General features: G+C 38.4%; 1 protein-coding gene across 1 annotated transcript in view; it reads left to right on the top strand.

The window, feature by feature from the left end:
• The first annotated feature begins 331 nt into the window (after nucleotides 1-331).
• lg08h10orf90 (linkage group 08 C10orf90 homolog) overlaps nucleotides 332-18103 on the top strand; it is a 64263-nt gene continuing 46491 nt past the window's right edge. The window contains exons 1-2 of the mRNA XM_062055267.1: nucleotides 332-892; nucleotides 17817-17883. Coding sequence (XP_061911251.1) covers nucleotides 332-892; nucleotides 17817-17883 — 628 coding nt within the window. The remainder of the gene's footprint in view (nucleotides 893-17816; nucleotides 17884-18103) is intronic.

Raw genomic sequence — 18103 nt, 5'->3', positions numbered from 1 at the left:
AACATGTATGAAAATATAATTGCCACTGTGATCATTGAGAGCCATCCCTGGTGACCTGATTGTCCCGCAACAAAACATTTTGACGATGAAGAATAATGTTTAGATAAATCAACAAGTGTTTTTACCCAGTCTACCCCCCTCCTTGCATCCTCATGTCCTCCTCCCTTGTATGATCACTAGCTTCTTTGTTTGCCCGAGCATCCCTCACACGCCTTGACTGGAGACAGCGCCCAATAGAACCTCGCTTGTCAAAAGTAGTTTTGCAGAGCGTGGTCCTTCACCACGGCCTGAAACTGGAGACCTTAGAGCAGTTACCCGAGCTGCCTGAGGCATGACTCTCCGGAGGCCAGCTGCCTACCTGCCGACCGGCTGGGGGAGATCCAGAGATGAGTCCCACTCTGAGACTCTTAGCTCCGAGGGTGAGAGATTGTCCTCTCGTTCGCGTCCTCGTCCACGGCCTCAAAGTGCCATTGAAGGCGGACAACTGGACGGCTGGCTCCAGCACCATCCCAGAATGCAGACTGACCACGGTAAAACTCCATCTTCGAGCGGTCAAACCTCTGTCACGCCTAACCTTGATAGAAAAGCAAGTGGACGGACCTGGAGACCGTACAGGAGTCCCTCCTTCAGCGGGGTCTCGTCTTCGTGCGGGAGCCAGTGGGTCAGCTCAATGGGCAGCCAAGAGTCCCTCCAAAGTGAGTTCTTTGTCCCTGTTGAGCGCAGAGGGAGTTTGGAAAGGGTTCATATCACACAGACGCCCAAGAAGGAACAGTCTCAGGTCAGTTTTCTGGCTCCCGTGAAAACTGGATGGCTCCCAGTCCAGAAACGAGTAATGATGGTGGAGGGTCCTCTGAACCAAAGCCAAATGTCTACGCTTCACTCTCCAACTCAGGTAAGTTTCAAAACCTTTGATCTGGTTCGTCCCACCCTATATGCAGATCACGTGCTGTGCATAGGCCTGTTTGTGGCAGAAGAAGAAGGGCATGTAAATTGTCAATTAATTAATGACATTTGAATTCCATATGAAATTTTACCATGAACGTGATCTTAACCCCTTACTGCTCTGTCACTAACAAGAATATAGAGTTGTACCTCAACTTACAGGTGCCCTTGCTTACAAGTATTTTGCGATACAAGCTGCCTCTCAGCTTTTTGGTATGCTTTAAGTTGCGAGCGTAGATTTGAGTTACAATTTACAACCATCTTAACGGAGAAAGCGAGAAGCACGGAGAAAAAGGAGCGGTCGACATCCACCAAATCAGAACAACAAACCCTGAGTGACAAGACCGTTCGATCGCAGCACCGTCAGTCCAACCGCAGCACAGTTCGTTCGACTGCAGCACACAAAGCAGGAGCCAGCCTCCACCCCATGCGACCAGCGACACCAAACGTCCAAACAACAAATGTTTTATCCATAAAAATAAAAAGAAGGAGCCAATTCTTCAGTTGGTTCTGTCTTCTCACTATACAAACTGGAAGATTAAGCATACCCATCCGTTGCAGGACATTGATACAACGTTGATTATACATACATACATATCCTTTAAAACGGACTTCGAAACAATGTTGCAAAACTGTTGTATTTGTAAATTGAGACAATATTGATGTCTAACTTTGGATTCACGTTGTTGGTTGGGAAATGGCCAGATTTTAACGGTCACAACCTGACATTGATTATAGGTTGTCAAAAAGCATGTTGTTTCAACGTTGTATTTGTGTTGTAGAATTTTGGTTGGGGAATGACCAAAATTTAACGGTCAGAACAATGTCAGAAACCGACATTGATTAAACGTTGTCAAAAAGCATGTTGTTCCAATGTTAAAGGGGAACTGCACTTTTTTTGGAGTTTTGCCTATCGTTCAAATTCATTAGGAAAGACAGATAAGTTAAAGTAGCAATGATTGTCACACACACACTAGGTGTGGCGAAATTATTCCCTGCATTTGACCCATCACCCTTGATCACCCCCTAGGAGGTGAGGGGAGCAGTGAGCAGCAGCGGTGCCGCGCCCAGGAATAATTTTTGGTGATTTAACCCCCAATTCCAACCCTTGATGCTGAGTGCCAAGCAGGGAGGTAATGGCTCCCATTTTTATAGTCTTTGGTGTGACTCGGCCGGGGTTTGAACTCACAACCTACCGATCTCAGGGCGGACACTCTAACCACTAGGATGTTATTTGAATGTTTTTGCATTCTAGATATTAAATAAATGTGGTCAAAAGTTTGCTTACAATGTAGCCTATGGGAGTCGTGCAATTCTGCCTACAAACCCCTTAAAAAAACATCCAAACACCTCCATTGAGGTTTTATATACATGATGTAATGTAGTCACGAGGACATTTATAATAACATTTAATATTTACGTATTTTGATCAATTTAGCATAAATAAAAAAATAAGAACATCACGTTCGCTTTTTTTTTTCATCACTGATTATTACTCACTGCAGACTTTATGAGAGCCAACACACATAATGAAACATCACTTACTGTACAAGGTCTGCTGTCATTAGGAATGCCGACTGCTAGGATGTTCGTATATTCCTATTTAAATGAAAAATGACTCATAATCCTTGCGAAAGAAACGGGATGGGGAGGCTGGGGAACCAATTGTCTTTTTGTGTTCTTACGGCTAATTTCGAGTCCTAAATGTACCAACTTGTCGGAATACCTACTCAGACGTCTTCTGAACAGGTGAGATGCATGATTTATGACCCACAATAAACTTACAGGGAGCAAGGAAGCGAGGAAGCAGCGGACCACTCGATGATGTAAACATAGGGACACACGCTGCTATAATTAGTTTGTTTGCGTTAGCTCTTATAATAACAATATCACTAATACTTGATTAATATTCAAGTCACGAAATGTAAATGGAGTATTGTTGGCGCTTTTTGAATGGTTATTTATTGGATTTTATTGGCGAAATAGAGGAGCTACCATTGGCAGACTTTTATTCATGTTTATTTATTATTTAGAATGCATTAAAAAAAATCCGTCCGTCGTCATGTCATTCATAATTAATGAGAAAATTCCCCCAAAAGTGCAGTTCCCCTTTAAGTTTGAGTTGCTCATCGCCAGGACCTAATTCAACAAGTTCTCAATGTTGTTTCAATGTCTCGTGCCTGCTGGGTTACCGTTAGTACACAAAGCTTGCTGTCAACTCCGACCTCGAGTCAGTCACTCAATCACATTCATGCGCAACATAAACAATGATTCCTTAGTTCCTGTTGTTACAAGACGGAGAAGCAGCTACGCAAGTCTGCTCTCCAAGGTAAATGCTGAACAATATTATTGCATTCTTTCAAAAACAACTATTGTAGTGGTTTGTACTATATGCTGTTGTATCAGTGGCGTGCGGTGAGGTTCATGTCAGGTGAGGCACTGACTTCATCACAGTCAGATTTACAAACATATGAACCCTAAAGAGTATCTTATTCACCATTTGATTGGCAGCAGTTAACGGGTTATGTTTAAAAGCTCATACCAGCATTCTTCCCTGCTTGGCACTCAGCATCAAGGGTTGGAATTGGGGGTTAAATCACCAAAAATGATTCCCAGGCACGGCGCCGCTGTTGCCCACTGCTCCCCTCACCTCCCAGGGGGTGAACAAGGGGATGGGTCAAATGCAGAGGACAAATTTCACCACACCTAGTGTGTGTGTGACAATCATTGGTATACTTAACTTTAACTTTACACTTACAAACCGTAGCACACAAAAAAAGCACATTTAATTAAAAAAAACGTTATTATGGTCTTACCTTTACTTATAAGTGCGGGAGCAGTGGTGTTCGTGTTGGAAGAGTTGTGAATGAATGAAATATGAAATCCGCGCTGTAGTCTGCAGGTGTACCTAATGTTGTGTCCCTGTTCACGGCGAGCATTGTTGTTTTTGCACTTTTTGGCTTCTTGTTAAGTGGATTCGGTCTTGCACGTGGAGGGTTTGGGTGTGGGCTTTGGTTGGTGTGGCGCTCCCGTCGGGCGGTGCATTCTGCGGCGGAGGTGCTTGGCACCAGGAGGCGGGGTTATGAGACGAGCCTCCAGTTTTATGATCGCTCAGCACAAGAAATACGTTACACACATACAGTTGTTGACAAAATACACTGTACGTTATATACCTCAGCTAACTAAACTATGGAAATGTATAATATAATTCATATAGCAATACGGTCTCACTGCACAGCAGGCCAGCAGTTAGCCGAGTCGCAATCCATGGTGAGGCACAACTGAGTGACGTGCCTCAACTGGCTGCTGATCACCGCACCGTCTCTTCTCAGTATTTGAACAGCAAATGTGAAAATAAAGATAAAAATAATCTAAAACTGGTGAAGTTAAATGGAAAATAACTTTAGTATAATCACTGGATACATATAACAATTTAATTAATTTTTTTTCTTTTTACTGTTTTTTTCTTTCCATGATGGCAGGTGAGGCCATGCCTCCCCTGCCTCTAGTGACGGCACGCCACTGTGTTGTATTGTTTTTCAAAGACCATTTCCTATCTAAAAGTTTGTTTTTCTTGTTAAAATTGTGGTGTTTGTGGGGGCCAAGCAAGGAACTAAATTGATTTCAATGGGCGGAGCTGATTTGAGATATGAATGTTTTGAGTTACGAGCTCGGTCGGGAACCCTTGGAGCTCATAAGTTAAGGTACCACTCTAATAGCAAATTTCCCCAGATATTCTTACTGTTCCCGGAGGCACGAAGCAATAGTGATGGTCTTGAAAGGTAGTTCAAACCCTGGGCGGAGTTTATTTTTATCTTATGTTTTAATTATGCTAAGTCGGTTAATTTGAACAAAAAAAATATGACTTTCCTTTAAACAGGTTTTAGTACAAAAAATGCACCAAATTAAATTCAAATTTGATTAAAAAAGTAGAAAAATCGTTGTAACGGCTACTGTTGCGTTCCAAAAAGTTCGAAAAAATAAAAATAAAGTAATGCAGAGTAGTCTTGAGGAGGAGGTGTTTGACTCACTAAATTCCTTAATAAGCACTCGCGGAGATATTTCTAGATTCCAAATGATCATAATTTATTTTCACAAACAAAAAATATTCTCCGCGGTTGACTTTCAACATAATCAAAATAACTTATTTAGCGTGGCTTCAAAAATAACTTGTTTTAGCGTGGCTTCAAAAATAACTAGTTTAGCGTGGCTTCAAACTAACTAGTTTAGCGTGGCTTCAAAATAAGTTGTTTTAGAGTGGCGTCAAAATAACTTGTTTAGCGTGGCTTCAAACTAACTAGTTTAGCGTGGCTTCAAACTAACTAGTTTAGCGTGGCTTCAAACTAAGTAGTTTAGCGTGGCTTCAAACTAACTAGTTTAGCGTGGCTTCAAAATAAGTTGTTTTAGTGTGGCGTCAAAATAACTTGTTTAGCGTGGCTTCAAACTAACTAGTTTAGCGTGGCTTCAAACTAACTAGTTTAGCGTGGCTTCAAAATAAGTTGTTTTAGCGTGGCGTCAAAATAACTTGTTTAGCGTGGCTTCAAACTAACTAGTTTAGCGTGGCTTCAAACTAACTAGTTTAGCGTGGCTTCAAAATAAGTTGTTTTAGCGTGGCTTCAAAAATAACTTGTTTTAGCGTGGCTTCAAAAATAACTAGTTTAGCGTGGCTTTAAACTAACTAGTTTAGCGTGGCTTCAAAATAAGTTGTTTTAGCGTGGCGTCAAAATAACTTGTTTAGCGTGGCTTCAAACTAACTAGTTTAGCGTGGCTTCAAACTAACTAGTTTAGCGTGGCTTCAAACTAACTAGTTTAGCGTGGCTTCAAAAATAACTTGTTTTAGCGTGGCTTCAAAAATAACTTGTTTTAGCGTGGCTTCAAAAATAACTAGTTTAGCGTGGCTTCAAACTAACTAGTTTAGCGTGGCTTCAAAATAAGTTGTTTTAGCGTGGCGTCAAAATAACTTGTTTAGCGTGGCTTCAAACTAACTAGTTTAGCGTGGCTTCAAAATAAGTTGTTTTAGCGTGGCGTCAAAATAACTTGTTTAGCGTGGCTTCAAAATAAGTTGTTTTAGCGTGGCTTGTTTAGCGTGGCTTCAAAATAAGTTGTTTTAGCGTGGCTTGTTTAGCGTGGCTTGTTTAGCGTGGCGTCAAAATAACTTGTTTAGCGTGGCTTCAAACTAACTAGTTTAGCGTGGCTTCAAAATAAGTTGTTTTAGCGTGGCGTCAAAATAACTTGTTTAGCGTGGCTTCAAAATAAGTTGTTTTAGCGTGGCTTGTTTAGCGTGGCTTGTTTAGCGTGGCTTGTTTAGCGGTAAACAAACTGTTTCACTCCTCACTCCTTCAACATGATAGACAGACCAAGAGCACCCAGCTGTCCTGTCTTCTTAATTCTAGGAGGAGGAAGTGGCTCACCAGTAGGAGCGTGAGCAGCTGAAAACAATCAGTCAATCACAATGAAATCTAAAACATCCAATAATTCATTAACATCATTCTTGACATTATTTGATTTCATTGTCAAACAATTAATAAATAAATAATATAGATTGGCTCCAACAATCGTTTTACATAAATAAAAAAGTGTGAAGAAATGTTGTAATTCTCTAAATACATTTTGCTTAGGGCCCCAATTAAGCCACTAACGGTATACAGAATCAGAATCAGAATCGCCCGGAAAAGGGTGGAGTGCCATCTCCGGGTTGCGGAGGAGACCCTGCCCCAAGTGGAGGAGTTCAAGTACCTCAGAGTCTTGTTCACGAGTGAGGGAAGAGTGGATCGTGAGATCGACAGGCGGATCGGTGCGGCGTCTTCAGTAATGCGGACGCTGTATCGATCCGTTGTGGTGAAGAAGGAGCTGAGCCGGAAGGCAAAGCTCTCAATTTACCGGTCGATCTACGTTCCCATCCTCACCTATGGTCATGAGCTTTGGGTTATGAGCGAAAGGACAAGATCACGGGTACAAGCGGCCCAAATGAGTTTCCTCCGCCGGGTGGCGGGTCTCTCCCTTAGAGATAGGGTGAGAAGCTCTGTCATCCGGGAGGAACTCAAAGTAAAGCCGCTGCTCCTCCACATGGAGAGGAGCCAGATGAGGTGGTTCGGGCATCTGGTCAGGATGCCACCCGAACGCCTCACGTCTGACTGGTAGGAGGCCACGGGGAAGACCCAGGACACATTGGGGAGACTATGTCTCCCGGCCGGCCTGGGAACGCCTCGGGATCCCCCGGGAAGAGCTGGACGAAGTGGCTGGGGAGAGGGAAGTCTGGGCTTCCCTGCTTAGGCTGCTGCCCCCCGCGACCCGACCTCGGATAAGCGGAAGAAGATGGATGGATGGATGGATGGATGGATGGATGGATGGATAGATGGATAAATATGCTAAGTCGGTTAATTTGAACAAAAAAATATGACTTTCCTTTAAACATGTTTTAGTACAAAAAATGCACCAAATTAAATTCAAATTTGATTAAAAAAGTAGAAAAATCGTTTTACATAAATAAAAAAGTGTGAAGAAATGTTGTAATTCTCTAAATACATTTTGCTTAGGGCCCCAATTAAGCCACTGACGGTATACAGAATCAGAATCAGAAATACTTTATTCATCCCCGAGGGGAAATTAAGATTTTCAGCACAATCCCAATCAAGAGCAGACAAACATTACCGGGAGACAGAACAGGAGCGCCAACTTCCGGCGCCCCTTACAAAAAAAGGTGAAAAATCATACAAAATCATAACTGATTCTAATATTTAATTACCAATGAGTAACATAGCAAAGTGTTTGTTTTCCTAGTGTGAGCGTCACAATCTTTACCCAAATGTGGAAGAGGTGGGCCTGGATCTGGTATGATTGCAGTATTAGTGCTGTAGAGCAGCTTAACCTATTGTTACTATAACAATCTACAAGGTTAATACAGTTCGCTTCTCTTTCTTCTCCTCCATTTATCTGCTTTCAATTTGCAATTCAAATTATCATTACATATATGTATTGTTGCATTTGAAACAATTGTATTGTTAATAATATAGGTCATTTATTGTTATTATTCATTAACAAGAGTGCTTTTTCTTTTGGTATTTGTACTGCTCCATTTATAGCAGGGGTGCTCATTACGTCGACCGCGAGCTACCGGTCGATCACGGAGGGTGTGTCAGTCAATCGCCAGCCAGGCATTAAAAAAATAGTCCTAAAAATGAGCGATCATAAATCTTCACTATGACGTCACTTTCGTCACTTGATTGACATTCACGGCACCCGAGGGTCTTCTGAGACGACGCTGGCTGCTGCCAGCTCATTATTAAGAAAAAATTACAGACATGAAGGCGAGAAACACTTTTTATTTCAACAGACTCTGGTGCCTGTCGTCAAAACTCCAAAGAGCGACTGCACAGTTGCACAATAAAAGCGCTGCTTCATCCTGCCTGCGCTAACAAAATAAGAGTCTCAGAAAGCTGTCGTGCACAAGCTAGCAAGCTATGGAGTTTGCCGCCAATGTATTTCTTGTAAAGTGTATGCAAAGGAGTACGGAAGCTGGACAAATAAGATGCCAAAAACCAACCACTTTCATGTGGTATTGGACAGAAAGGAGGACTTTTTTTCTCCTCCATTTGAAAATGTGGACGTTATCATCACTACTGTCTGATTCCTATCAATGCAAGTCATCACAATCAGGTAATACACCAACTTATATTCTTGTCTTCATGAAAGAAAGGAATCTATATGTGTTAAACATGCTTGTATTATCTTTAAACACCTTTAACTTGTTAACAATATTAACTATATGTGTTAAACATGCTTGTATTATCTTTAAACGCCTTTAACTTGTTAACAATATTAACGATATGTGTTAAAAATGCTTGTATTATCTTGAAACACCTTTAACTTGTTAACAATATTAACTATATGTGTTAAACATGCTTGTATTATCTTTAAACACCTTTAACTTGTTAACAATATTAACTATATGTATTAAACATTCTTATATTATCTTTAAACACCTTTAACTTGTTAACAATATTAACGATATGTATTAAACATTCTTGTATTATCGCTAAACACCTTTCATTTATTAACAATATTAACTATATGTGTTAAACATGCTTGTATTATCTTGAAACACCTTTAACTTGTTAACAATATTAACTATATGTGTTAAACATGCTTGCATTATCTTTAAACACCTTTAAGTTGTTAACAATATTAACTATATGTATTAAACATTCTTGTATTATCATTAAACACCTTTAATTTATTAACAATATTAACTATATGTGTTAAACATGCTTGTATTATCTTTAAACACCTTTAACTTGTTAACAATATTAACTATATGTATTAAATATTATTTTATTATCATTAAACACCTTTAACTTGTTAACAATATTAACTATATGTATTAAACATTCTTGTATTGTCATTAAACACCTTTAACTTGTTAACAATATTAACTATATGTGTTAAACATTCTTGTATTATCATTAAACACCTTTAATTTATTAACAATATTAACTATATGTGTTAAACATGCTTGTATTATCTTTAAACACCTTTAACTAGTTAACAATATTAATGATATGTGTTAAACATGCTTGTATTATCTTGAAACACCTTTAACTTGTTAACATTATTAACTATATGTGTTAAACATGCTTGCATTATCTTTAAACACCTTTAACTTGTTAACAATATTAACTATATGTATTAAACATTCTTGTATCATCATTAAACACCTTTAATTTATTAACAATATTAACTATATGTGTTAAACATGCTTGTATTATCTTTAAACACCTTTAACTTGTTAACAATATTAACCATATGTATTAAACATTCTTGTATTATCATTAAACAACTTTAATTTATTAACAATATTAACGATATGTGTTAAACATGCTTGTATTATCTTTAAACACCTTTAACTTGTTAACAATATTAACTATATGTGTTAAACATGCTTGCATTATCATTAAACACCTTTAACTTGTTAACAAAAACATATATTTCATAAATAAGTAAATATAAATTATATATATGAATGAGGTAGATCCCCGCGACTTGATCAATTGAAAAGTAGCTCGCCTGCAGAAAAGGTGTGAGCACCCCTGATTTATAGTGTAATAGTGTTCATTGTCATTTCTGTGTTATTGATATTTATTTCACTAACTGCTTCTCTGCTATCACTTTTACTATCATATTTGTACATATCCTATTCACTGATGTTGTTCTGTTGTTGTTGTTATTGTTGTGTTTGTTGTTGTTGTTGTCTCGTTGTCTCATCCACCTCTTGTCCCCGCAATTTCCCCCTCTGTCTTCCTTATTCTTCTCTTTCCATCCCCTCCTGCTCCAGCCCAGCTGCACCAAATAATAACATAAATCCATTTATTAAAGTTAAATACAAATAAGGCAACAAGAGAAGTATCCCACACTTCTCTTTTGTAAAGTAAATCCGTACAGCCGATATGAGCATCTACATCAGGGGTCACCAACCTTTTTGAAAGCAAGAGCTACTTCTTGGGTAGTGATTAATGCGAAGGGCTACCAGTTTGATACACACTTCAATAAATTGCCAGAAATAGCCAATTTGCTCAATTTACCTTTAACTCTATGTTATTATTAATAATTAATTATGTTTATCTTTGTGGAAACACTGATCATCTTAATGATTTATCACAATAAATATATATAGAAACAGATAAATATCAATATGCAACACTTTATTTTTAAATTTTCTCTAAGTGCACATTTTTCAAATTGAATATTTTCAAATGATCACTTCTAAGACAGTCTTGTGAAATCACAATATCCCATTTTAACTAGCTAGCCACTAACATTTTTGAACAAATCATGAATTACTTTGCACCATGTTTGTACAAATAATACCTCATGTAAAATACAAAAGTCAACTCTCAAATTTTTAAATAAATCATTTCACACTTTGAACTGGACACCAAATCTGTTATCTGTTTCTTTGTCAGTTAGTGGGAAGCCTGGCATTGCATAAGTACCGTAATTTCCGGACTATAAGCCGCACCTGACTATAAGCCGCACCAGCTAAATTTAGGGGAAAATACAGATTGCTCCATATATAAGCCGCACCCGACTATAAGCCGCAGGGTTTTGATGTGTAATTAGCGTAGTATATAGGGGTTCCTGCTACCACGGAGGGGATTGTCGGGACAGAGATGACTGTTTGATTTATTAACAATAAATCTTTCAATCATTCAATCAAACTTTCACATCTTTGACATGGCGAACAGCATTCGTGCAGAGTACAAATAATACAACGGTGCAAAGTAATACAAAGTGCTCGCCTGTACGTTATCAAAATAACCAGCCTACCGGTATATGAAAAGTCAGTCTTTAATCATTGTGTCATCGTCTTCCTCCTGCGTACTAAAACCGCCGAAATCCTCTTCGTCGGTGTCGGAGAAGAACAGGCCGTAAATAAGCCGCACCCTTGTATAAGCCGCAGGGACCAGAACGAGGGAAAAAGTAGCGGCTTATAGTCCGGAAATTACGCTATATGTGTTTAAATATGCTAAAATCATTTTTAAGGTTGTATTTTTTCTCTAAAATTGTCTTTCTGAAAGTTATAAGAAGCAAAGTAAAAAAAATAAATGAATTTATTTAAACAAGTGAAGACCAAGTCTGTAAAATATTTTCTTGGATTTTCAAATTCTATTTGAGTTTTGTCTCTCCTAGAATTAAAAATGTCGGGCAAAGCGAGACCAGCTTGCTAGTAAATAAATACAATTTAAAAAATAGAGGCAGCTCACTGGTAAGTGCTGCTATTTGAGCTATTTTTAGAACAGGCCAGCGGGCTACTCATCTGGTCCATACGGGCTACCTGGTGCCCGCGGGCACCGCGTTGGTGACCCCTGATCTACATCAACAATATGATTTGCCCGAGTAGCTGGACAGGACGAGAAAAAAAAACAAAGAGCAGTGCTAGTGTGGACTAGCAGGAGACAGGGGAGTCCAGTAATATCGTTTTGAAGTATTATGTATCATACTCACATTAGGAAATATGTCCAAGGCCTGGGCACACCGAAAGATCGTTCTTTCTTTGTATGACTTGTGTGAGAGCTTCAATTCGTACAAAAGATGATTGCAGTACTAGTGCTGAGTGCAGGTTAGCAGGAGTCAGGTGAGTTCAGTAATTATTCCTAAGAGATATGACGGTACTGTACCCCTTTGTCTGACTGTGAGCAATCCCTGATTGTGACTGCGGTCACACAAAAGAGAAAACAGAGTGAAGCAGACGTCGCTACCTTGATGTAGGCGTCTTTATTCTTTTGCGTCAAAGCACCTTTTGAAGCGCGCCTGTTTCCGGGGGATTTGTCAGGGAAATCCTCTCAGGCTTTGTGAGGCCTGTACAAGTCTTAAGGGTAAGAATTGCAAAAGTGGAGACTTTAAAAAGAAAAAGTGCCATCGAGAGCCATTTGGGATCAGGCAGAGTTCTGGCATCCTTTTGAAAAGAGCTTACACTGCAGGAACTCCGCACATTATTCCAAAAGGTTTATGGGCCATTTGGAGAGCTTGAGCTCGTTGCTCCGAGAAGCTAGTCGATGTGCGGCACTTTCATGGAAACTATGATACAGTGAAGTGAAGGTGGGACTTTACAATCCATTGGTTGCGGGACTGCAACAACAGACAATGCCACCATGTCCTTGGGGATTCCCATACACAGGTGAACTCCAAAAATTTGAATATTGTGCAAAAGTCAATACATGTCAGCAATTCAACTTCAAATGTGGATCAAATATATGATATAAAGTCATTATATGAAAAGTGGGATATAACAAGCCTTTATTTGTTATAATTTTGACGAGCACTGCTTACAAAAAAAACACATTTTCTGAGATTTTCAATTTACGGTTTTCATAAGCTGTAAGCCATAATCATCAAAATGATAAGAAGGCTTAAACTATCTTGAGTTGCATGTTATGAGTCTAAGTGTTATGATGTACAGGGGGAAGGAGGCGGCACAGACAGGAGGGACGTCGTATTAGCTCTAGCTTAGGTCGTACTTGCCAACCCTCACGGTTTTACCGGGAGACTCCCGGAATTCAGCGCCTCACCCGATAACCTCCCGGAAGAAATTTTCTCCTGATAAACTCCTGGAATTCAGCCGGAGCTGGAGGCCACGCCCCCTCCAGCTCAATGCTGACCTGAGTGGGGACAGCGGCGACAGTCTGTTTTCACGTCCGCTTTCCCACAATATAAACAGCGTGCCTGCCCAATCACGTTATAACTGTAGAATGATCGAGGGCGAGTTCTTGGTTTCTTATGTGGGTTTATTGTTAGGCAGTTTCATTAACGTCCTCCCAGCGCGGTAACAACACACAACAACAGCAGTCACGTTTTCGTCTACCGTAAAGCAGTTCGTCTGCCGTAAACAGCAATGTTGTGACACTCTTAAACAGGAAAATACTGCCATCTACTGGATAGCCTCCGGAACACTGAAATTCAAGTATTTCTTTTATTTATATGTATAATAAAATAAATATATATATATATATATATATATATATATATATATATATATATATATATATATATATATATATATATATATATATATATATATATATATATATATATATATATATATATATATATATATATATATATATATATATATATATGTCTTAATTAGATTATCCAAATAATAGTGCTCGATACCGTGGTAGAGCGTAATATGTATGTGTGGGAAAAAATCACAAGACTATTTCATCTCTACAGGCCTGTTTCATGAGAGGTTTCCTCAATCCTCAGGAGATTTCCTGAGGATTGAGGAAACCCCTCATGAAACAGGCCTGTAGAGATGAAATAGTCTTGTGATTTTTTCCCACACATACATATATATATATATATATATATATATATATATATATATATATATATATATATATATATATATATATATATATATATATATATATATATATATATATATATATATATATATATATATATAGCTAGAATTCACTGAAAGTCAAGTATTTCATACATATATATATATATATACATATATATATATATATATATATATATATATATATATATATATATATATATATATATATATATATATATATATATATATATATATATATGAAATATATATGAAATACTCGAGTTGGTGAATTCTAGCTGTAAATATACTCCTCCCCTCTTAACCACGCCCCCACCCCACCACCGACCACGTCCCACCCCACCCCCCACCTCCCGGAATCGGAGGTCTCAAGGTTGGCAAGTATGGCTTAGGCCAGGGGTCACCAACGCGGTGCCCGCGGGCACCAGGTAGCCCGCAAGGACCAGATGAGTAGCCCGCTGGCCTGTTCTAAAAATAGCTCAAATAGCAGCACTTACCAGTGAGCTGCCTCTATTTTTTAAATTTTATTTATTTACTAGCAAGCTGGTCTCGCTTTGCTCGACATTTTTAAGAGAGACAAAACTCAAATAGAATGTGAAAATCCAAGAAAATATTTTAAAGACTTGGTCTTCACTTGTTTAAATAAATTCATTATTTTTTTTACTTTGCTTCTTATAACTTTCAGAAAGACAATTTTAGAGAAAAAATACAACCTTAAAAATGATTTTAGGATTTTTAAACACATATACCTTTTTACCTTTTAAATTCCTTCCTCTTCTTTCCTGACAATTTAAATCAATGTTCAAGTAAATTTATTCATTTTATTGTAAAGAATATTAAATACATTTTAATTTAATTCTTCATTTTAGCTTCTGTTTTTTCTACTTAAGAATATTGGTGAAATATTTCTTCAAAGTTATTATGATTAAAATTCAAAAAAATTATTCTGGCAAATCTAGAAAATCTGTAGAATCAAATTTAAATCTTATTTTAAAGTATTTTGAATTTCTTTTAACATTTTTGTTCTGGAAAATCTAGAAGAAATAATGATTTGTCTTTGTTACAAATATAGCTTGGTCCAATTTGTTATATATTCTAACAAAGTGTAGATTGGATTTTAACCTATTTAAAACATGTCATCAAAATTGTAAAATTAATCTTAATCAGGAAAAATTACTAATGATGTTCCATAAATTATTTTTTTAAGTTTTTCTCTTCTTTTTTTCGGTTGAATTTTGAATTTTAAAGAGTCGAAATTGAAGATAAACTATGTTTCAAAATGTAATTGTCATTTTTTTTGTGTTTTCTCCTCTTTTAAACCGTTCAATTAAGTGTGAATATCATTAATTATTAATAATAACATAGAGTTAAAGGTAAATTGAGCAAATTGGCTATTTCTGGCAAATTATTTAAGTGTGTATCAAACTGGTAGCCCTTCGCATTAATCACTACCCAAGAAGTAGCTCTTGCTTTCAAAAAGGTTGGTGACCCCTGGCTTAGGCTGACCATATTCTGAAATCCCAAAAAGAGGACACATGTATGCGTGCCAAGGTGGGCAGCACGCCAAGGCCGGGACTAGGTGAACATTTGCCAATGATACTTGAACTTGCTTAATAAATAATATTTTTATTTAAATAAAGCATTTTTTCTCCTCTGTTGACAACAGTGTTGGCGCTAGGAATTTTCAAAATGGGGGTCCCATCAAGTCATAAAAATGGGGTCCCACTGTACATTTTTGGGGTCCCACTATTTTGTAAGCGTTTTGAAAACAAATGATAAACGTATGCATTGTCCTGTTATATCTCACATTCTATATTGTGTTTTGGAAAAAGGTTGTCATAAACGTTACTTAATTCATTAAAAGAAATAATAAAAAAAGAAGACATTTGTATGCATATATAAATAGATAGATAGATAGTACTTTATTAAATCATGTATTCAGTTCTAAACATTCAATCACTTTCTTCTTTCCTTCATGGATCTAAACTTTACCGCTGCTGGTAGTTTTTTCTATGTTTTTATTTAAAAAGTTGTAGGTGTATTTATTTCAGTATAAAAGTGTAAAAAGTGTTTTAGGGGGTAGCGGGTGTGTATATTGTAGCGTCCCGGAAGATTTAGTGCTGCAAGGGGTTCTGGGTATTTGTTCTGTTGTGTTTATGTTGTGTTACGGTGCGGATGTTCTCCCGAAATGTGTTTGTCATTCTTGTTTGGTGTGGGTTCACAGTGTGGCGCATATTTAGAACAGGGTTAAAGTAGTTTATACGGCTACCCTCAGTGTGACCTGTATGGCTGTTGATCAAGTATGCATTGTATTCGCTTGTGTGTGTGTGTGAAAAGCCGTAGATATACTGTAATGTGACTGAGCCGGCACGCAAAGGCGGTGCCTTTAAGGCACACCCTCAATATTGTTGTCTGGGTGGAAACCGGGAGAATGGGTGCCCCGGGAGATTTTCGGGAGGGGCACTGAAATCCGGGAGTCTCCCGGGAAAATCGGGACGGTTGTTAAGTATGTCAATCAATCCACTCCCTCGCTCTCTCTGTCTCTGCCCCTCCCTCACGAATGTTGCTGCGTGCGCACACCTTCACAATTTGTTTTGTTTTTAACCCCTTCTTAACCCTGGACGTACATTGAAAATACACGCAACCCAGACTCAAAATGCCGGACATTTGAGGCATTTAAGAAACCCCGCCCGGACAGCCCCGCAAAAGAGGACATGTCCGGGGAAAAGAGGACGTATGGTCAGTCTACTGTAGCTGGGTTCAGGCGAGTCGGCCGGCAGTGATGGGCAAGCTACTTGGAAAATGTAGCAAGCTAAGCTACAAGTTACTCTCAATTAAACGTAGCTAAGCTACAGGGGAAGCTATCCCTAGAGAATTGTAGCAAGCTACACTACTAGCTTGCTACATCATTACATATATATATATATATATATATATATATATATATATATATATATATATATATATATATATATATATATATATATATATATACATACACTAGGTGTGGCGAAATTTGTTTATTTAATTTAACTTAAATAAACGCAATCGAAGACGGAGAATATTAATAAACAAAGCCATTTCAATAAGGCCTTTAAAGCCTTTGTCCCGTGCTGTCACTGTTGTGACTCCAGTTATCTCCAACTCACAACTTTCTTTGGCCCCAAAGTGGGTTATTTTGCCAATTTTACTCAAGTTGTCACCAACATGTGGGATTATTTTCTTTGGGCATCACATTGGGAGGAGGATAGGACAATTTCAGGGGCCCCAAAAATAGGTACATTACAAAAAAGCAACAATAGCTGCCCGTGGAAGCCCCATTTTTTTGTGCTTGCAAAATGTTGCAAGCTTTTGTCCACAAACGTAGTCACTGCTCTATGACATCCTTCGTCCCTGGCCGAGTGGTACTCTTTGATAGTACCAAAAATGTCACTAACGACCCTGAAAAAATCTAAATAAATTGCAACAATTAAAAAGAAGGAACATCAATCCTCAACAAAACTTCTGGAGCTTCCGTTTCTTCATGCTGTTAACTATTTGTCTCGTTGCACACGCTGGAAAGGAGTAGCAAGACTAATAATTCATTTTAATTCAGCGAGAATAGTGAATTTATTGACATTACGGCGTGAAAGCCAATGTGTTTACTTCGCAATTAAAACGCAGTCTCAAAGGAATATAACCTGCGGAGGCACTTTCTGAAGAAACTTCGATGTCCGGCCCCTGAGCCCTTGGGTTCTTGAAACTGTGGCCCTCCTCTTTATGTAGTTGAATAGCTCTGTCTTAATGAAATAGCAACCTCGGAATTATTACAAGTAGCGCTGTTGCGATCTTTTCTTGTAAAATTTCAGGGGCCCATTACAAAAAAGCAACAATAGCTGCCCGTGGGAGCCCCATTTGTTGTGCTTTACGGCACAAGTCACACCCTCGTGACTCTGCAACCCCACCGCAAGGCGAATAGTTTCAGGACTGGTTTGATGTGCGGCGTCTTACATTTCTGTTATTTTGTTTACAGGTGAAACTGAAGCAACCCATCACTCCGACATTTCAGAAGAGTCGAGGAGGCGTCAACATGCACCAAGGTTTGTGCTTCATTTGGCTCAAATGCTGCATTGTCACCTAATTAAAAAGAAGTCCATGTGAGTCATACACAATGAATGAAATCCATTTTTAAAAGAGCTAACATAACAGATGACAGACCATGTTTTATATTTTAAATTGATGTTCATCCTCTAAATGGCGCCGGGAACACGGACTTATATCGAGGCTGACAAGAGTCACTTAGCACTGCAGTGTCGGTCC

Source organism: Entelurus aequoreus, linkage group LG08 (genome assembly GCF_033978785.1).
Source record: "Entelurus aequoreus isolate RoL-2023_Sb linkage group LG08, RoL_Eaeq_v1.1, whole genome shotgun sequence".
Classification (NCBI taxonomy): Eukaryota; Metazoa; Chordata; class Actinopteri; order Syngnathiformes; family Syngnathidae; genus Entelurus; species Entelurus aequoreus.
The sequence above is the reverse complement of the archived record's forward strand: the minus strand, read 5'-3'. Positions and strand labels throughout refer to the sequence as shown.